Raw genomic sequence first — 21647 nt, 5'->3', positions numbered from 1 at the left:
AAAGGCTACTGTCAAACACGACAAACGCCACATATTATAAAGTATACGTTGTTTATAATAGTCAAACACGTGTAGAACATACATACACTCCTTACTGACTAAAGGTCGAAACGAAGACCAGAGAGATAACTAGCGGTTTTTTGTGTAGCATCCTGTTGAAAGCATGGAAAGGAAAGCAACACTTGGCTCGGTGAATGATATGAGTGTGTTTAAGGAATTAGTCTGCAGTTAAAAGTAGTCAGATCAGCACAAGGGGAGAAGTTAGCTGACATTTAAGGACAAACTCTCATGCAAGTGTCTGTTGAAGTCAGCCATCACCTCTGAGCTGTGACAAAGCGGTCAAGGACATGGCCGGGTCATCGGCACTCGTCGAGTGTCTTTTGGTCTTAGTCTTAGGTAAGAGTATATATATTATATTCCATGTGTCGAGTAATTAGTAATTATTAGTGTCATTATTGTCATAGACTGCACTATGATCGCGCTTCACAAACCCAGAAATATACGTGTAAAAGCAAGTCATTACTTTTTCCCAGTATTCTTTTGCTGAAATCCTCTGGTTCTAAAGCTGGGATTTTTACAATTTCTCGCCAGTACATGTTCTCCTTTTTTTTTTTTTTTTTTTGAAAATTCATCATCCTTACGCAGCAGGACTACTCTCTCCCTCTATCTCTCACTCACTATTTCTACCTCCCTTACTCTATCACTCACTCTCTCTCCCTCACTCTATCTCTCATTCACTCTCCCTTCCTCACTTTACTTCTCTCCCTCAATCTCGTCCCCTCCTTCTTCCTCCGTCTCACTCACCTACTCTCTCTCACTTCTCTATCTCTTACTCTTTCTCCTTCTCACTTATTCTTACCCTTCCTCTATCTCTTTCCCGCCTATCTCTCTTCCTACCTCCCTCTCTCCCCCACCCTCTATCTCTCTCACTCACTCTTTGGTGTTTAATTCGTTGTCGCTGATAATTTTGTTGACATATTTTCCCATCTAAGGTGACAGCTAGAAGCAAAAAAAAAAACCCATTGTTTGCTTTTCATATTATCTTTTTTCAATAAGATTTGCCTTTGTTATTGTTTCTCTCTCACTTGCCAGTAAAGTATGGAACAATAGATTTTCTCGACAAGAAAAGTGTACATTGAAAGGTTTGCATTGTCAAAGGCTACAGCTACAGGAAACAGACGAAGGAGGGATGTGCTAATTACAAGCCTCCATGAACATTCGTTCTCCACGATTTTAACATTTTTTCTGTTCGTGATGCTGCTTGTAGGTTTGTATTTCGAGTAAGGAAAGGGGTCGTGTGCTCATATCTGAAAAAGCTCTCTTTACTGACCTCTCATGTGGAAAAAGTAGGCAGTGCAAAGCAAATGGCCCCATAACCTAGGGGTCACAATGTAAGTGATTTCTTCTGGTGTTTAGTCGTTTACTTTATCTGATAAATCACTATCCCTCTTCTGGGTGGACAATGTCTCAGTCACAGGCCAAGGACAGTCTCGAGCCAAGGACACGACCCCAAGTCGGGTGCACTAAACCTCAGTCTACTACAACCTCTCGACCTGGGCATTTAAAAAAAAATTCCTCTGTAAATACCAGTCTATAAACATTCATCGAATATTTTATGATGTGAACTAACATTATTTATGCAATGTATACTGAGCAAATATTTCTATATAAATAAAATGCATATTTGTTTTGGTTTTCTTCATGCAAGCAAATGCTCTACGTTGCCATTACATCGCAGCAGCCTCCACAGAAATAAGCTGCCAACCTGTCATTATTAACGAAGCTCACTTCGCTCAGCCATCTGCAGACATGTGTGAAGGAACATGTACTGGGACCAAGTTCTGTGTTCAGACATCAAGTGAACATGAACACAGCAACACCAGTGCCATGTGCAGAGACAGACAGTTGACCTCACAGGAAGTCTTCCTCGTCTACCATCACTGTCAAAGTTCAGTGTTGCCATGTCGTCTGGAGGTCGTGCCGGGTCTGCTAGGTCCTGTCACGGTAAAGTACAGGTGCTTGGAAGGTGAGTATTACAGAGTCTTCACCTCGTTATTTAGGTACTTAGTGCAATTACTGTATGTAACACTATCCGGTACATTTGTTATTTGAACTTGCACAGCGTAATGAACAAAGCAAGGAAAAATTTAAACTTTGTATACAGGACACTCAAGCCTCTTTTCAACCGAACATACACGGTGCACTACAATTAAAGATGACTTAGTCCTTCTAAGCAGATTGTTACAAAAGCGTGATAGGTGATAGGGGATGTGTGTGTGTGTACATAAAACTAAGATTCTTCGGTAAATCATTACAAGACATTACATTGTATTACAGACAGCAGACAGATCGTGGACCCGTGTGAAGAAGGCAACTACATCATGACCTCCGTCAACTTCCTCTACGGCTACCACCGCGTCGTCAACACAGCCAGTGACGTCACATGCTCGTGCTCACTCACTAAACGTAATTACTCCAGTCACCTCCTTATCAGGGCCGTCAGTGCCTACAGTCTACAGCATGTGGATAACACGCTTCCAGAATTTATTGTAGAGCACAATAATAAAAAGGAGCGTGTTAACAGCTTTTTCCCTCAGGATTTTATTATCACTACCCCAACGACAAACATCGTACTGACTCTCACCGTATCCTCGGATGACAGAATTGGCAGGATGTGGGTCAGCGTCTCTCAACAAGGTTAGAACTGATGTATAGATAGATGCTTACATGGATGGACAGACAGATAGGCAAAGATAGTCAAAATATCCTCATACTGTACGAAGTCCATGTCCACATGTGAAAGCGTGTTTGCGTGAATAGCATCGTTTTGAATGTTTACACGTACAAGGTAAACTGATGGTCACTAAAATTAAAAACTATTTAGAATCAGCAAAGTAGACGTCGTGCGATCTTGGTTTAATAGACCAAACTCATTTTTAATGAGTTATTCCTTATTTTAATGTTCAGGTCAAGGTCTTGCAGTAAGATGCCTAGCAGTGAGTGGAACAATTCCAATCCAGACACAAGCAGGTAATTTTGAAAAAAACAACCTTTAGTGTTTTGCATGTGATGGTGTATAAACACCCTGAAGCATAGGCAGAGACGCATACATACAGACAAACAGACAGGCAGACACGTAGACAGACAGAAAGACAAATAATGAGATGGATGAACGGACGAGAGAAAAGTGGATATATAACATTTATATTTATCTATACATGTATATCTATATAAATGGACACACGAACACAACAAGAGATGTGTGTGTTTTTTTAATAGAGAAAGAAAGCTAAAAAAATATTACAATTCTACTCAACCAAATTGGCTATAAACACACACATATATATATAAGACAAGAAGTGTTCTCATGAACTAAAGGTATATAAAATTGCAGTACACTTGGAGAATAACTTCATGTCCAAGTTTCTCATTATATATAGGATTAAATTATTAATGTTCAGGAGTATTTCAAACAAATTATAATAATAGTTATATTATTTTATAGTCATATATCTTTATATTTAATTCAAATCATAAATGTGTAATTTTATAAATTATGTATCTGAAGATATGCATAAAATTTGAAAAACTCTATGAACTCGCTTAAAACTTGTATATTAAAAATTTTCCCCTCAGTTCTACTAAAAAGGAAACCGAACTTTAACGCTTACGATTTTTATTTCACAAGTTTATGAATCGGGTAGCTGAGTAGTAAAAACATTGGCGTCCTAACCCAGAGGCGCGCCAGCTAGATACCCGTGTGGTTCAGCTAGTCCCTCCACCCCAAACCCACCCCAGTACAGCCAGCGGTGGGAAATGGGTGCCTGACTCTAGAGAGTCCAAGGGAAGGTAAGGTGCGAGGAAGTGGACCTCATGACAGCTTTCACAAGCTTTTTGTATGAGCGGTACCCAAGGACAGTTCGGTCTCGAGCACCACCAACCTTTACAATTTTCATCCTTGAGATCCAGCGGAAATTAACCGCGATCTTGCATCTGCAATTACAAAACAAAGAGACAGCAAGTTATCGCTGTAACTTGCAGGGTTATGTTATCCGTCACGTGACCAGATATGGCCTCTACCTTCCGGTGTAAGCGAGCGCTACATACCTCATCGTTAAAGACAAGGACATTGCAGGCTGAAGTTCGCGCTTCTTTGAGTTCTCTGTAACTCCAAATATAGTCCATTTAAATTTTACTTTAACTTTTTAAAAAAAAATTAACATAAAGAAGCTATGGTCGGGTTCTATCGATATTTCCGGTTCAATATTTGAATATTTAAACAGCCTCGCATTTGGTTACCGTGAACGCAGGCACCTTTCATCCGACTGTCATGTAGAATTATAATTGTTTGCTACGTACGCAAAGAAACTGATTGCTCAGAAAAGTTTTTTTTTCCATCCGATGGATCCGTCTTATGCTTCAAGATCCCACAGTCTGCTGACAGAGCTACGTTCCATTTGTGCCAATTGGTGAGATAGCTTATTTGTACAGGTACTAAGGGATAATTCTGAGAATTATCAAGATTATTTTACATACTTTGATTAACATCACACATACAATTTGCTGCTTTTTTCTTTCCATTTTTTAAAATATATGCAAAGAAGTAGATAAGTACTACGAGACTGATTTTATTATATTCAAAACAAGCAAAATTAATTAAAATCTTAAAGATTTGTTTTAGAGAAAGGAGCATAAGGTTGAAAAGGAAATTGTTCTTAAAAACAATGTAAATTATTTGTTATCCTTCTCAATAAATCTTTTATTAGTCCTTTTCAGAGAATTTTGTTTAGGGGAGGCAATCAGCAAACAGCACCTTCTACGATGTAGGTCATCTGGAAAGAGGGAAAGAGGAGAGGTCATCTCATGGCAAAGACACCGTCCGATGTACTGTGCACTTGAACCAAGCACAAACTGTGTACATACATGTGAAATAATAAGTTACATTTTATTTTGTGCTATACTTCATACCAAACACAAGAAATACAAATCAGGATGTAATTCTGCTGCAGCTGCCGCTAATCTCATAATTCCAAATGTATAAGAACAGAACAACACGCAAAGAAAAACATTTCTAAAAATTCTAGAGTTGTTTGTAAAATAAAAAAGAAAATTGTATGTGAACTTCGAAACGGATAGCCACGTACAGAAACTTGTAAAGATAACAAATTTAAAAAGCTACAATTACATTGCAAATGCTATAAAACACTTTGAAAAAAAGCAAAAAAGTTAGAGAAAGCAAATAGCCCAGTGGTCATGAATCCGGAGACCTTGGTAGGTCAAGATGTCATCAATGAGTATCTGAATACCCAGAGGGTTGGGGAAAGATAAAGCAGCGATGGGAGAGAAGAAAGCCTAAAGCCGAAGCTACCTTTCCTTACCCACCAAAAAAAAAGACCCCAAAATAAAAGGTTACATGACCTTTCATGAAGTTAATTTTTTGTGGCATTTCTTTCATTTCATAACCAAATTTAGTTTCATTTAAGCCAGATGTATCTATGTGTGTTAAAAGTAGAAATATAATGCTCATTTGGAATGCATCATGCCAATAAAAACTTCAAAAACCCTTCGTTTTATTTTCCTTGTATTTAATTTTAGAAAGAAATCATTGCAAGTAACACACTGACGAATCTTGAGTTTAATCTGCACGCAGGACGTGAAAGTGTGAGTAGTGTATGTTAGTATGTGTGTGTGTGTGCGTGTGTGTTATGAATATTTGCATGTGTGTCAGGGTGGGGGACATTCTGTGAGTGAGTGCGGAAGTGAGATGTCACGGAGTTGTTGTGTTGTTGTTGTGTTTAGTTGTTGTGAGATGGCATTTGTTTCCTGAAGAGTTGAAGTGTGCTCACTTAGCCATCAACACTTTCCTCACTTGTTCCTAAGGCGGTTCCTGTTTCCAGTGGAAACTGAGGCTGAATCACACGCCCTGTCCTCACGCACTTGAAACAGACCATAGCTTACTCACGACAGGGGCAGTCAGACCGACAAACTGACTGACAGACAAACAACCAGACAGAAAACAAGCAGAAATATACAAAGACATTGGCTGATGCATATAAAATAAAAAAGTTATGAAGGAAAGAAGACAAACGAATCTAACGAGGGAAAGATATTTCTTCCTTCTCATCTTATATAAAGATCTTTCTCTCTCATTCCCTCGCTTCAACACTCAATCTTTTTCTCTCCTTCTGTTTCTTGATCACCTCCTCTGTTGTGAATATCGAAACATAAACCGGTGGATACATAACGATAAACTTCAATCATTACTTCGTTTCAGTTTTATTTATTTATTGTTTTGCTGGTCCATGGCTGCATTATCACACACATACATGTGCTTTGACGTACAGCTTCAAAAATAAAATAAACAATAAGCGATAAGCTTATGAGTAGATAATGATGATAATAATAATGATGATAATAAACGTTTGGTTTATATAGCGTATTGTAACGCTCACGAAGAAGAATATGCTCTGAGCGCTTAAGACAAATCACAGACATGGACAGAATACGAAGGATGGAAGAAGAAAAAACTATGCAGACAAGTAATAAAGGACACAAGAGTAATGAGTGTGGAGCAGAGGTCTTTTAGTGCATGTTTAAAGGATTCAGTGGTGGGTAGATGGCGGACATGGAAGGGTAGAGAGTTTCACTGTTTTTCACCACAGTAAAAATGCGGTGGCCATATTTGTTCTGGTGACAGGGATGGAGAGCGAATGGTCATTAGACGAAGAGCTGAGTAATCTGGCTGTGATGTAGGGGAAAAGAAGATTAGAGAAATATCCAGGGCAGGAGTCTGCAAAGAAATTAAAACACATCACAGACAGTTTGTACTCAGTTCCGGAACGGACTGGTAGCCAGTGCAAAAAACGAAGGAGAGAAGCTCCGTGGTCCCGTTTCCTAGCTCTAAGCACCACACTCCAACGAAGTTCTGTACTTTCTGTACTGAATATTTTTAGGTATGCATGCACAGACACAGATACAGATTCCTACCGATGTCATGTACACATACAACACACTCTCTCTCTCTCCATACGCACACAGGGATGGAGAACTGTGACAGTTTTATTCTCGGTGAGCATTAACATCCGGATGAAAGTGTAGAGCAGGAAGCAAAGGCAACACACCACGAAGTAATGTGACAGAGTTGAAGGAAATGACAAGGAATGAAAAGAGCAGCATGCCAACAAGTCATCAGAAAGCAAAAATTGAATAGCCGAGTGAGCAGGAAACTGAAACATTGGATTTGGTGAAGACCTGAGTTCATGGAGCCCTCGACGTCATGGGACGACTGCTCGTCAACAACTGGCTGCTCGTCCTTGTGTTCACTGGTAAGATTTTGTATTCCTTCACCCAAGACATTCGGGTACGTGTATTTTGTTATAAGATATAGTTTTTTGTCTCAAAAACATCCAGTATTTGGATTCTGTATTTCAGATAACCCTAACCCTTCACAAGACATTCAATGTCCATGAACTCTGTAGCTAGATACTGTACTGACAAAATATTCAGAGTTCTTGTATTCTCTCGTAACATTTTCTGTTTTCTTTCATGACATTCGGTATGCTTGTATTCAATGGTATGAGTCTGAGTTTTGTATTCAGTGGTAAGTTCTTGTGTTCTGTCAAGACATCTTGTACATCGTTCAGCAGTAAAATAGTAAAGTCCTTCTGTCCACATTTTTTTTTTTTTTTTTTTTTTTTTTTTTTTGTATTCGGTATAAATATGGTTTATTCCGCCTGTAAAAAGATCATCTGCGTCTTTTATTTGTGGTAGGATGCGGTATTGTCACTTATCAGGACATTCGGTGCATTTGTATTCAGCTGCAGGATCCTGCATCCCGCACCCACCGTCCATTCATCCCGCATCCTTCCATTCATCCCTTAATATACCATGTCATCACTGTTCTTGAAAGGCTTTGGGGCACGTCCATCAAAAATTAATTTAAATTCCCATCTGCCTTGTAATACTGCACCTGTTCCCTAACCACAGAATTTCAGTGGTTTTGTAACAGTTCTCTGACTCATTCTACCCTGATGTGTTCGTGTTAGGGAAATTAATTCTTATGATTCTTTCAGTAGGATTTGTAAGTTAGTTGTTTCTTTTCTGCTTCTTTTTAACCTCTGTGTGTCAGAGAGAAAGAGAGAGATTTGATAAAATGTTATGAACATATTTTTATCGTAGATGGCTGCAAAAAAATGCCTAACGTGTTTTGGTTTTCTTCATGCAAGCAAATGCTCCAAGTTGCCAGAACACCGCAGCAGCGTCCACAGAAATAAGCTGCAAACCTGTAATTATTAATGAAGCTCACTTCGTTCAGCCATCTGCAGACATGTGTAAAGGAACATGTAGCGGGAACAAGTTCTGTGTTCAGACATCAAGTGAACATGAACACAGCAACATCAGTGCCGTGTGCAGAGACAGACAGTTGACCTCACAGGAAGTCTACCTCGTCTACCATCATTGTCAAAGTTCAGTGTTGCCATGTCGTCTGGAGGTCGTGCCGGATCTGCTAGGTCCTGTCATGGTGAAGTACTGGTGCTTGGAAGGTGAGTATTACAAAGTCTCCAGCTCATTAGTTAGGTACTTAGTGCACTTACTGTAAGCACTTTCTCATGATTGTCGTATGTAATTCATGAAGAAAGAAAAACTCAGATTCTTCGGTAAACCATTCACCAGAACTTGTGGAACCGTTTGTCTCACAGACAACAGACAGATCGTGGACCCGTGTGAAGAAGGCAACTACATCATGACCTCCGTCAACTTCCTCTACGGCTACCACCGCGTCGTCAACACAACCAGTGACGTCACATGCTCGTGCTCACTCACTAAACGCAATGACTCCAAGTCACATCAATATCAGGGCCGTCAATGCCTACAGTCTACAGCATGTGGATAACACTCTTCCAGAATTTGTTGTAGAGCACAGTAATAAAAGGAGCGAGCTAACAGCTTTTTCCCTCAGGATTTTATTATCACTACCACAACGACAAACATCTCACTGACTCTCACCGTTTCCTCGGATGACAGAATTGGCAGGATGTGGGTCAGCGTCTCTCAGCAAGGTACGATGAACACATAGACAGAGGCAGGAACCCATGGGAGACTTTCTAAGCAGAGCTAATTGTATGTCTTGCAAGCCATGTATTTTACAATAAATATGAATGTTTCACGATTATCTTTGCGAGCATGTATTACAGGGATATAAATGTGCCGATAGAGGATAAATGATTCAAGAAAAATCATTAGAGCTCGTCATCTTTGTTTGATAAGCTACTAATCAATCAATGGTTATCAATGAATGATCAATCAATGGTATATACATAGGTCTGATACAACTTTTTCGTTGCATTTTTCAGGCCAGGGTAACTTTTTTGTAAAGTGTTTGAGCGTCAGTGGAACTATTCCCATTTCATCCGTGATACAAGCTCCTCCAGGTAAGGACAGTGATCCAGTAATTTGTCATTTCCCTGACACATGATTGGTGGATGACTGGATATGGTGTTGATGGAGATATTCTAAGGGGTCATTGAGATGTCTGTCTTCAGCCAGTCATGGCAAACCCCTCTCTAATATGGCGATCAACATGTAAAAACCCATTTCCCCACAAACCTTTTTTTTAACACAAATTCAGCTTGGCCATAGCCTCATGATCTGACCCCTGGTTATTGCTGATAAGACTAAGGATTCACTAACCACGCCATTTCAATTTCGTTTGTTGTTGTTGTTGATGTTGATGATTCATTGATGATTGATGGATGGATGATGATGAAGAACTGAGGTCAGACTTACGTTTGTCTTGCAGATGACAGTTTGCTGGTCCCGATATTAACTGGTGTCTTGTGCTTTCTCTGTGTACTGTTCATCGGCACTGTTGTGTTTCTGAGAAGGTATTTATTTCTTTTGTCAGTTCACCATCTTATGTGTTTATTTTGCTATTTTATAACCTCTACAAAAGTCGCAAAGAAAATATGTTAAGCTTTCTTTTAAAGATAAGTCTTGATGTTCCAAAAGATGGAATATTTTAATGATAAAATGTAACAACTAATAAAAATATCCGCTTTGAGCAAGGGACACCTACTAAGATAAATTAAGATTATTTTAGTCCAGTATGTTCATTGTTCTATTACATGTTGGTCTCAAGATATTAACTGCTCTTGAATAAGATTGTATTGTTACTAAGGGATGAAAATGTATGTCACGACGACCTTTTCTGCTCAATTTTCTTCTTGTAAGTAATACTCGGATAATAAAATTCGGACAATATGGACAAATTTAATTTCTGCTGCATTTTCCTCTTGGTCATAGGTGGAAGGAAGGAGACAAAGTTTACGCCTGCATGAAGAAGAAAGTTTTATGAATGAACAAGTTTATTTATTTAACTTGTATTGAACAGGCGCTGTTGCCTAGCAACGACATCGTGCTCCAGAGGAGGAGGCAACCGGGAGATGCTGGAGATGGGTTATCTGCCCGCCAATATCACGGTGAACAGAGAGGCTGTCGAGCGCGGGGTTCCCGATGCCTTCCTCCGCAACTCGGACACATTCAGCCAGAGAACATCCCACGGCTCGCTGTCCGGCGCAGATGTCATGGAGACCGTGGCCGCCTACCTCCGAAGCGCGTACCCCTACCGAAGCAGCACTGCCGACCCCCAGGTTCCCATCGTCTCTTCTAGAAAATCCACGTCATGCCCGAACGTGCTGCACGTGCCTCAGTGCGGGCTTACACTCGCAGGTGAAGGTCATGTCGGTGGTGCGAGGAGTCAACCTCTTGAGGTCAGATTGAACCCGAGGGACTCTCGTGACTACTTCGAAATAATTAACATGCCTACCCGGAGTGGTGACAGCAGTCCAGTCGGGGCATGGAGTTTTTATGGAGACTCTTGGTCAAACGCCGATGACACGTACACAGATAAGCCTGGCAAGCCAGGTTTGCCTCAAGCGAGAGACACCCGTCAGACGTTATCTTTCGGTGGTATGACCAATCCAAGAATCACTTTAGAAGACTGCGCACCTGTGACAGGTGTCAAGTCTACATCGGCTAAGCTTCGAGAAGGCAACAATGGCATGTCGAGTGATGCGGTTGATTATTACAATACTCGTGTAGAACCAGACACCAGTGAATATATGACTCTACGTTTCATAGGTGAAAAGGAAGACTTTAGCTCGGATCATAAGGCCAGTGAGACCCACGTATATGACACAGCTACCCCAGAGAAAAGTGGTTTTTTCTTAGCGCCCTATGCTGGGTACAATGAAGAAAGTTCAGCAAGGAACGGAACGGTTACGAAAGCTGCAAGTTCGGGCAGACTGACTCAAGAGGCTAGCGCCGAGGACGTCAAGAGACCTGACAATCAATGTTTGGGACACGACCGGCCACAGCAACACCGTCAGATTCCTCCATTGCATTATGAGTCAGTAGTTCTTGACTCTAGTCTTTCTGCAGCCGGTGAGCCCAGTCCTGCTTCGGGTTTCACGACCTCCGGCTATCAAACAGACCCTGACGGCCGATTAACCGTTTTTAAAGAATCTGAAGCCCAACAGAAGAGAAAGAAAAGACAGGAATTCTTTTTGGTCGGCGACAATCGAACTTTCTACGACCACATCAGCCACTCTGGGGAGAACACTTATTCTTCGCTGAACCGCCAGGTGCGACGTCAGGAGGTAATTGATAACGTATACAGCAAGTCGAACCCCCATTTGACCCACCCTGCGCCTGCTCCATCCCCTATACTGACCTACACCGCACCTGATCCACCCCCCAGCTGACCACTCCGTATCTAGTCCACCCTCCAGATGACCTACACTTCACCAGGTTACACTGACTTGGAGTGGTCCACTACTGCTACTGGAAATGCGGTACGTGTTGCAAACGGACGTTGTCTACCACCGCCTACTTAACAACTGTCTAACGGAAAGGGGTTCACAATTATCAGAGAAGATAAGGGCCACGGAAAAGGAGGGGTGGGTTTTGTCTTCCACTGGACCTGACGAGAGGGGGGCAGTGTGTGTGTGTGGAGGGGTGGATGCTGTACCTGGGCTTGCGGCTGTGAAGGAGGCATAGTGTCCTTTTCTCTCTCACAGCTCCCGCCTCCTTTCCTCTCTCATTAAGTTGTAATTATGTGACACATAAATCCATCAATCAAACGTTGCAGTGTTAATGTCGTGTAACGCAAAATACACACGCGTTCATCATCATACCAATATCTGCATATCTTAGAGCATTTGTTGTTTTTTGTGTTTGTGTGTTTATTTTTGTGCGGGTCTTCAATCATGTACGAATGGACAGCTTAATAGAGCTAGATATCACACTTGTTGCTTGAGGTCCTCACTGTACGTGTAATGCTTAGACAAGCTGTAATCTTAATTGGGGGTTGTTTATAGCTTGAAGATGTATGGCCAGTACACACCTGGTTTCGAGAGTCAGACGACAAACACTGAAAAAGAAAGAACTGGCGAGAAATCTACGACAGATTTCAACCCAAAATATTGTGTGCAACTTATTTTTAGGGGCTTTCCTCTCGGACAGTAGATGAAATGAGAGTGCACTATCACGACCTGCATAATCTATAAAAAGGAGAAATTTGTGTATTCTGCTGTAGTATATAGCATCGTGATCATACACTGTGATTAGCAGTTGAATAAAGTGATAGACAAAAGAAATCTCAGTTTGACTCCTTGTTGTGGTTTAATTTTTATAAGACTAGACAACCGTGGATGAACATTTCTTTAGAAGATAACAAGGTGTTATACATTGCTTTCTCTCTCACACACACACGTTATCAATTCAGTGGCGTAGAAATCATGGGCAGCCCCCCTAAAAAATATGTATACTAAGAAGGCAAGATTATGAACAGCGTTCACTGTTAGCTACCCCAGCCCAAAGCCGTGCATCTGCCAATCCCACTGAAAGTAAAGATTTTGGCCTTTGAAATAGTGGTATGTTGGTGATACAAGTTGTCAAGGCGACAGACACACTTAAGTCAATACGCCGATAACCAAAGCTGCAACAGTTTGGCAGATGATGGTATCAGCTATCAAGATATTTAACTCACGTGCAGCTTTAAAAGTGAACACGTGAAACCGCGGGGCGATGACACACCCGTGAGTCACTTCGCCCCGTGAGCGAGTTGACGCCACAAAGGGAGGTCACTCCCGTTATGCTCAGCAGGCGTCTGCTGTTGACTTTCGTTGTTTACAATCTGTTTGAATAATAAAACCACAGCTATACCAGATACCATCTGCTACCATTGACGAGACGACAACTGAAGTAAATCAGAAAAAAAATGTTCCTTTGTGCGTTTCACTGACGCTAAAGTCGTGATCGCCTTCGCATCATCGATTATATGTCCTAGCTGCCGATCACGTGATCAAGCCACAACTTGATCGAAGAGTATGTTTACATCTTTTCCTCGCTACATCGTCCCCTACTAAACTCTCTGCACTTCTCCTTCAGTTTTATCTATTTAATTTACAAGAAATCCTGCTGAACCTGGTGTAGTGAAACTTCTCCACGTGAAACTAATTCCTTACATACATTTATCAATGTTAGTGATTGCAATCTATCTTGGTCGTGATGCTGCGCGTTGTAAGTTCCAAAGATGAATAAAATTCAGCTATGACAGAACCCGTTGACTTTATTAGAAAACAAAATAGTTAACTTTTCCCCTAACATCGTAGTCCGCAGAAAGAGGGTGAACTAATATCGTGGTCAGCGTGCTAACGCCCCGCAGACGTCTACAAATCTTATCACACGTTTCGTGAGCGGCCATACCTGTGTGGAGCTGTCAGTGTGACTTTTCACATCTCTCTTAATAAGAGAGCTCTCGCGTCGTCTGCTCTTCCGCTATTGATGGTCAATGGTCTGATATATAGATCGTGGGAGGAGACGATCATCAACTGCGTCTGAACTTCAAGTGTTGGGAAAGGTAAGGCAGCTCTGACTAAAGCTGGCCCCGAGATAAGTAGGATGTCTAATACTAATACTCACACTGCGATAGTTGTGATATTAAATTCTATAGAATTGTTACACTCACTGGCCGAAGACTGCATGGTTGGTCACGGGAATATCTCTATCGTTCCCTTTGCTCTTTACTGTCCGCTTAATGAGCTGATCGACTTGTTTTATAAAGGTTTTATAAACAGACTTTGAGTACTAGAAACCATAAGAATCTTAATTTAATTTATATCTATTATTCACAACTGTACCAGCATATATGAGCATTATGAATAAGACAGGTTTGGTAAGAGTATATATATCATGGTCTGGTCAAGCTGCTAAAGATTGTCTCACAAAAGAAGAGATAATTAGGAGCCAAATATTAGTACAGAAGCTGATACCAGTGTGATATATCAGAATGGAGCTGAGATAAGAGATATCTTTCAAGGTCCTGAACGATTCAACCCTAGACATTTCTATGCTGTATATATAGCTTTGGAAAGAGACACACTTGATCTGTCTTGAGGGAGTTATCCTATTGACTTTGGCAGTCCCTGTATGAAACAACTGAAATCTGCAAAGAAAATAGAACTACGTACTGAAAAATTTATTTCAGGATTGATGGATTGATTAGATGTTAGTTTTCAGCTGTCTTGGTCAGAGAGATCTTTTAGGTACAACAGTTTTTAATTTCTTGTCATTCACATTTTCTTTTTGCATTTTTGTAGGTAAACTATTTTTTTACTTAAATACAGCAAAATATAAATATACAGCTTTTCATTTAATTTTTAATTTTATTTTATTAATAAATAAGATAATCTTTTATTCAAAGATTTACCTTTATCTTTCAGTGATATTACTATATAATTATGTAACTTGTAAATTTTCTTTAGTACGATGTTCATTGCTTTGTTTATTATGCTTAATAAAGTAATACAGTGACACTTGTGGAAAGAACTGCAAGAGTATTAACCAGCCAGAATTTGCTCACAAAAGGGAAATATATTTATGAAGTTTTTTTCATGCTTAAGTTGCTTAAAGATGAGCTCCACTGTACTTGACCATTGTTGAACATTAACATAAGTACCGTATATGGTATTGTCATCAAAGACAATTTTTTTTTTCCAGAAAAAGGACATTCCTGTCAGCAACCCAGTTCAAGTTAACCATGACGACATTCACATTTAGTGTACTTGTCATCACAATACTGATTCAGGGCATATTTGGTCAGGAAGTCAGCCCAGAGCCAGTTATTAAATTTAAAATAAAAGAAAATTTTGAATCTGCTGTACCCACTTTTCCAACGCCCGGTTCAGGTTCATCAAGCTCCGGGGTTTTTCAGATGAATGGAATCATACCTTCACTTGCTGTAAGTAACTTACTTCTATCAATCTGTTCAGACATTATGCATTCATTGATAAAAGTATTTCAGAGAGGTCATATTTTCTTGCTCTCTTTTCATGACTACACATCTAGCATGCATATATGGGAGTAGTTCATCACTGTAATTTACAAGTATCTTACTTTGATTTATTTAACGAAATTTTTTTAGAATTGTGAATGTATGCATGAGCACATCTATATATGTTCATACATGTATACAATTTGCATTAAATACATTGTTAGTTGGTTCATTTCTTTAATGTGTAGTTGGTTGCTCAGTTTAGTTTTCTTGGTCTTTTGATTTGTAATTTTTTAGATAGTTTCTTTAAGGGCCTAGTGCTGACTGTCCTGCATTAAGTGAATTCACTGCTGAAATCAAAGTGTGAAGTTTATAATTTAAAAAAAATAGGTGACAGCAGAAAGTGGTGGTGCACGATCTGAGTGTGGTATTGGTGCATTGATGCCTTGGAATGAGAATCTTTACATGGTGTCTTACCTGTCTGTACCCAATGCTGGCAATGGGACAGGATTGTACAAGATTGACCCCAACTTCCAGGTAGGAGTGATATTCAGTGATGTGAATCTATATATCTTTAGTAAATACTAGTTTATAAATTTGCTTTGCAATCATCATTTATGCTTCAGGATTTTAATAAACTTTGTCTTTAATATTAAAAAATTTTGAACTGTGCAGATGACCAAACTAGCAAACCACACCTCAACATACGCCAATCGACTCCTGCACAAGCAAACAAGCAGGATTGTAATTGGTGCTTGGGTCATTGATGCTGAAGGGAACCTGTTTGAATTTCCTGACCTTCTGCATGTGAGAGTTGCTGCCACAGCTGAACATCTCACCAACCCTGAAAGACTGGTATGTAACGATTTAAGAATCAATCATGTGACTTAATATTTGTAGGTATGTTAATGCTTGAACTTATGGCTCATAGCTTCAAGACTTTGTACAGTTGTGATAATGATAGCAGTTGGCCATATTAAGAAAGTAAAAATGTGTGGCAATGTTTATTTATATTTTATGTATATTGCAGACACATAATTATGCCTGCCTTCTTTTTTTGTGAAAGGTGTACATGCTGGGAATGGATGGCCCCTTGTGGGAGTGTGATATCCTATCGCTTACCTGCACAGAGCTGTTTAATCTGGTCACTACCTTGAAGATTCCAGCGAATATGGGAGAACAACCTCATTTTAAAGCAGCTCACACATCAAATGGTCGCTTGCTTGTGACCAGCAATACTTTTGAAGAAGCTGACTTCCTCGGGTAATGTTTCTGTACTTTTTGTGAGAATGACAGACTATGAGGAGATGAGGGGTGTAACAATCATGGATGTCTGGGCATTTATGACCATCTGCACATGCATGGGTTTAAATGTGTTTTAGGTACTAGGGGTATTAATGAATGTCTAGATGTTAACTCATAGAAGCTGCTTTGCATACATTCGTTACAAAAACCTGCGGAAGAGCTGAAGCCACTTCAAAACACAGTTTGACAAAGGATGTTCAGTGATTTTTTTAATATTTCATTCCTTTATGGGTTTTTTTCTATATAAACTGTATGTTTGCCAAGATTTCTAGTGACAGAGCCGCATTTGAGTGTGGTAGCCTACTTCATGACAACTTAATTGTTTTTTTTTTTTGCTCCAGTTTACTTAACTTATTTGATATCTAACTGTTGAACAAAGATTCACATTTGATAATTGAATTATTCTTTAACATATGTTTAAACACTCATTCACACTAAAGCCCCAAGTGTGTGAAAACTATACCCAGACACGAATGCTCAGTCATCTACAATCATTCCAGAGTAAGGAGACTTGTGAATATTTATTACTAAATTGTGAATATATTTATCAAAGAAATTACTATTGATAATGAAGCATTTTGTATCTTGACATATTGTACTTTAATTTGTGTTAATCAAGAAGAAAGTCAAATTTACTATAGCTGTCAGAGAAGTGGGATCATTGTCTCTTATTACATGACTATCTTTTATCAGAAAAATCTTCTTCCTATGAGCAATTAATGAAACTAACTCTTTTACACTGCCCTTAATCTTAGAACCCAGCATGGAGGACGATTGGCTGAATGGGAAGGACCAGGAAAAAACTGGACTATTCTTGCCGACACTGCATTTGTTGAGGTGACTGGTCGCCACAATTTTGGATCAGTCATCTATGCATTAGGCTGGGATGCCCTTTCAGTCATTATGAAGGTTTTTGACCCTAGTAAGTAGAAAGTTTTCTGATGGTTTTTTTTAAATGGAGGATATGGAATAAAAAGTGTGGTAGGACTGATGATGATTTTTTCCATGACATGTTTTGTCAACATTTCTCAGTGGGAGATAAGCATTAAATTTCAGCAACTTTCAAAAGTGGGGTGTGAGGAAGATGTGCTAAAGGGCTGGTGTAGGGTTGGTGTACATGTGAGCATGCATGAATATGTTATGTTGTTGTGGGACTTTGTTGGGAATTAATTTTTTCTTTTTTTTTAACAGATCAGTAAAGCACAATTCTATATCAGTAAAAGTTACAGAAAAAAGTGAAGAATTCATTAAGGAGGGCCAATTTCTGCTCTATTACGATATTTAACTCAGAATTATATTTTTCTTCTTTTACAAATTTAAGGTATATGGTTTAAAAATGTTTTTAAATACATAAGTACATAAAACACACACACACACACACAAGCATGGTAGGTATTTACAGTGAAATAGATGGCTTGATGTGCTGCATTTGCTGATAGTGTTCACACCCATTTGTTTCTTGGTACTGCATTAGGAAACAGCAAATAAGTACATGCAATTTAATTTACAGTGATTACAGGCAAAAGTGATGAGGCTGGGACACTCTGTTTCAGAAAATGGCTTTTGGCAGACCTATCGTCTGCCTAAAGGAAGCCACGCTTTTGACCATCTGTGGCAGACAGAGTGGCCTCGCATCCGAGAAGTGGAGACTGAGAGATATCTGATGGACATGCACGGACTGTTCTATGAGCTTTCTCCCTTAGGCTGGGGAGGCAGTACCTGGGGATTGCGTCCCATCTGCCAGCACATTCGTGTGATCCCAGACTACACCTCCTATAGGGGCTTTCTTGTTTTGGGTGGAAACCAAGTAATAACAATGGCAATCAATCACGTATACATGTTTAAGAAAAACAAAGGCAACTATTAGTGACTTTGAATGTACTAACAATGATAACAGTTTACATGCTGATACCAATCTTTTGCAAAAACGTAGAAATAAATATCTCTAGATATAATTTATTCCCAATAACCATGTTGTGCTATTCGTTTAGTACAGTATAGCCTAACAGTAATAATAATAATGAACATTTGTAAAGCGCTTTTCCAATAATATGATCAGAGCTCTTTACAGAAAGGACGTACTGAAGTAAACAGGATAGCAAACAGCCATGCACCGATATTCACATGTAAACGACCTACACACTTCTATAACAGACACACCTACTCATGCACCAACAAATACACACGCACGTTATGCATTCTTAAGGTTTGGAAAGGAATGGAGTGAAGTCACTGTTCTGAAGAGATGCCTCTTGAGTTTAGACTCATAGTGGGTAAGAGAATCAGAGTATTGTCATTAGGCTCTCGCTTTAAACCACTGCAGTGTGAATTGTAAGGTCTTGGGTTCAGGTCTTTCCTCATGGCATATGTACATCTCTTTGTCATGACTTCTTTCTGGATGTTCACAGGGCTGTTCTCTGGGTACCTTCCATCTCATCACTCTTTCTCCCATAGTCTAAAATTACCACAAGAGTTGTTTCCTCCTGAGAAAACTTACGAATTTTGTTTGTACTCTTGCCTGTTCTAAAGGTTTCTTCCATCTTTGACAACAATGTGGTGACTGGCCAATCTCAGTCAGGCCTTTGGTTTGGCAAGACTGATGACCTGTGGAGCTTTGGCAAGCCACAAGGCTGGGGTGGTGTTTGGCGCAGAACAAATGTAGAGGCAAATGTAGCTTCTGATCCATATCTGATGACTGGCTTTGACCAGAAAGTCCTGCATGTTTATGCTAATGAGCCTTTGACTGAGACAACAAAAATTACTGTCCAGGTGGATGTGACTGGCTCAGCAGGTGAGTTTCTTATGCTTAGTCATCATGCATAGTTTTACAATCAAAGCCCAGGTCACTGTCATCTTTCAATTTCATTTGTTTTCATTTGTCATATCTTCTTATACTGAAATTTTATATATTTTATATCGGTTAAATTTCATTGGGTATGTTCTTATTTTTGACATGTTAAAATACAACTATACTAATGTCTCATGAGAGAAATTCTTTTTTTTTGCTGTTAGCCATTTACCAAAAAAAGAATGAGAAATGAGAGCTCCAACCTTATTTACTGTATAACATTTATCATTGACACACTCTACAAAATAGTTTAACATGAACCATTGCCCTAACTCACCCCTTGAACACCCCCACACACCTGAGCAGCCTCTCTCACGCACAAACCATGGACCTTGTTTCTGTAATACAAGGCTTCAATTACTGACATTCTCATCTGCACACGGAAAAAGATCGAATCTGCAACATCATGTTCGAACATAATTCAACAGAACTAAAATATGGTCATAGCTCTCCCATTGGTTGCAGCCTTGATGACATAAACTTATCCATGTTTCAGTTGAATGTTACAGACCCATCAGCTTTGGTGAGATTATGCAAATTAGGATTTTGTAATACTTTAGTCCCATGCTTTAAAATGTACATGCCAATGTGTCTTTGAAGTTAGCAGCACCAGATCTTTTTCTGTTCTCTTTGGTTGCAGGACATCTGATGCATGAGCCATGGCTGAATTACACTCAGATTATTTTTCTAAACTATATGTTAACTACTACAATTTGGTATTTCCAAGCGGCTTTAGTGCTCACTGGATTAGGCTTGTCTCTGATAGAGATGCCTATTTGACAGCTTATTTTCACTACACGTGAGAATCCCATGCGACAAGGTGTGTTTTTTTCTGTAAAGCAACTGTTTTCAGTGTTTTCTTATTAAATGTTGTGTAGTAGAGTTTACCAAGAGAGAGAGAATGTGCATGCACATGCATGTGAGTGAGAGTGAATCAGTGATAGTGCATGCTTATGCATGGGGTGTGTGGGAGGGACAGGGGAGTTGGTCAGAATATGCAAAAATGAATGCGTGTGCAATTGCATTTTTCTGTGTGTTGTTTTCTCTGCATATGTGTTTGTGGTTTAAAGAGAGATCGAGAACATGTTGTGTATATATGTTTTGTGAGCTTTCTGAACCTGGTGAAGAGAGGGAGAAAAATTACTAAACTTAATTGCACAAAAAATATTATTTTTCTGTGATATGTAGTAAGCTTATAACAAATATTAAACTTTTATGATTTATATGTTGCAGGAGACCACTGAAAGAACAAATACTGGGAAAACATTAGAGCTATGGTTCCACTTCTACTCATGAGCCTTCCATTTCATTATAATCGTTGCTTAAACTGTGTCATAACTTTTGATCCAGCAATGCTTCTTGTGAAACTCACTTTAGTTGTAAGCTGTGATTTTAATTCTTTGTTTACTGTCTGACACTTGCTGTGAAATTTGATTGCTGAGTACTGGGCCTCTAGTAAACTTTTCTGATGTGCATTGCTACCAGTTAACATATCATCTATAATACTTGATTAAGGGAACATTAATGGTAAAGATCATCAGCAAATCAGATTTTTTGGATTTTTGTATTTTCATGCTAGAGGGAAAAAATGCTTTTAATTCATGATTCAGTTTTTTTTTAAACAGTTCATCATAGAAACACCTACTAATGCAAGTACAGTTTTCAGAGAGCTTTAACAGCATGAAATGCTGTAGCTTTTTTTCACAAACCAATTCTATGAGTATCAGATGTAATGACACTGTTTTGACTTGCAACATCATGTAGAAAAAAATTCTTCGGTTTTACATTGTGTCTTTTAAATTTACTTTTCTTGAAATGTACACACTGCAACTGTTTTGGTATTGAAAACAAACCAAACAATACTCTAATGCATACTGCACAATCCTCTAAATATACAATTTATATCATTAATGCAAAAAAGCACAAACCAACTGTCTTTCTGTGTTTTACCTTGCTGAGTGTTAGTCCCTCTGTCCTCACTCCCTCTCATTTTTTGACACGACCTCAAACTGCCTATGACAGGGCAGCTGTATAATACAGATATAAATAATTTTGAATTTATTGTATTCTACAATTATACATTAAACTGTATTTATACAAATCTTTACATTTTTGCCGTTATGTTTGTATTGCAGTTCTTATTTGTGTAGATATTTGTTA

At 39.2% G+C, this 21647-nt stretch overlaps 3 protein-coding genes across 7 annotated transcripts; all 3 read left to right on the top strand.

The window, feature by feature from the left end:
* The first annotated feature begins 83 nt into the window (after positions 1 to 83).
* Positions 84 to 5563, top strand: LOC112567169. 2 transcript variants are annotated; one of them, XM_025243745.1, is made up of 5 exons: positions 84 to 396; positions 1709 to 2026; positions 2338 to 2697; positions 2968 to 3030; positions 4425 to 5563. In XM_025243745.1, the coding sequence occupies exons 1-5, from the start codon at positions 348 to 350 to the stop codon at positions 4439 to 4441; spliced, it is 807 nt and encodes a 268-aa protein (XP_025099530.1). In that variant the 5' UTR covers positions 84 to 347; the 3' UTR covers positions 4442 to 5563. The 2 variants fall into 2 exon arrangements, with proteins under 2 accessions (XP_025099530.1, XP_025099529.1); XM_025243744.1 differs by having other exon boundaries at positions 2968 to 5563.
* A 1480-nt stretch (positions 5564 to 7043) lies between these two features.
* LOC112566778 lies at positions 7044 to 12661 on the top strand. The gene is made up of 6 exons (XM_025243129.1): positions 7044 to 7325; positions 8226 to 8543; positions 8700 to 9059; positions 9354 to 9431; positions 9800 to 9884; positions 10391 to 12661. Exons 3-6 carry the CDS (start codon positions 9035 to 9037, stop codon positions 11760 to 11762), a joined length of 1560 nt encoding a protein of 519 aa, XP_025098914.1. The 5' UTR covers positions 7044 to 7325; positions 8226 to 8543; positions 8700 to 9034; the 3' UTR covers positions 11763 to 12661.
* Positions 12662 to 13761: 1100 nt separating this feature from the next.
* Positions 13762 to 21589, top strand: LOC112566201. 4 transcript variants are annotated; one of them, XM_025242218.1, is made up of 10 exons: positions 13762 to 13921; positions 15061 to 15301; positions 15725 to 15871; positions 16010 to 16189; positions 16401 to 16597; positions 17395 to 17561; positions 18193 to 18446; positions 19169 to 19430; positions 20128 to 20307; positions 20721 to 21589. In XM_025242218.1, the coding sequence occupies exons 2-9, from the start codon at positions 15101 to 15103 to the stop codon at positions 20265 to 20267; spliced, it is 1548 nt and encodes a 515-aa protein (XP_025098003.1). In that variant the 5' UTR covers positions 13762 to 13921; positions 15061 to 15100; the 3' UTR covers positions 20268 to 20307; positions 20721 to 21589. The 4 variants fall into 4 exon arrangements, with proteins under 4 accessions (XP_025098003.1, XP_025098002.1, XP_025098005.1 ...); XM_025242217.1 differs by lacking the exon at positions 13762 to 13921 and adding an exon at positions 14441 to 14606; XM_025242220.1 differs by lacking the exon at positions 13762 to 13921 and adding an exon at positions 14441 to 14656.
* Positions 21590 to 21647: the final 58 nt, after the last annotated feature.

The sequence above is a fragment of the Pomacea canaliculata genome, linkage group LG6 (genome assembly GCF_003073045.1).
Source record: "Pomacea canaliculata isolate SZHN2017 linkage group LG6, ASM307304v1, whole genome shotgun sequence".
NCBI lineage: Eukaryota > Metazoa > Mollusca > Gastropoda > Architaenioglossa > Ampullariidae > Pomacea > Pomacea canaliculata.
Note: the sequence above shows the minus strand (reverse complement) of the source record. Positions and strands in the feature narration are given on the sequence as shown.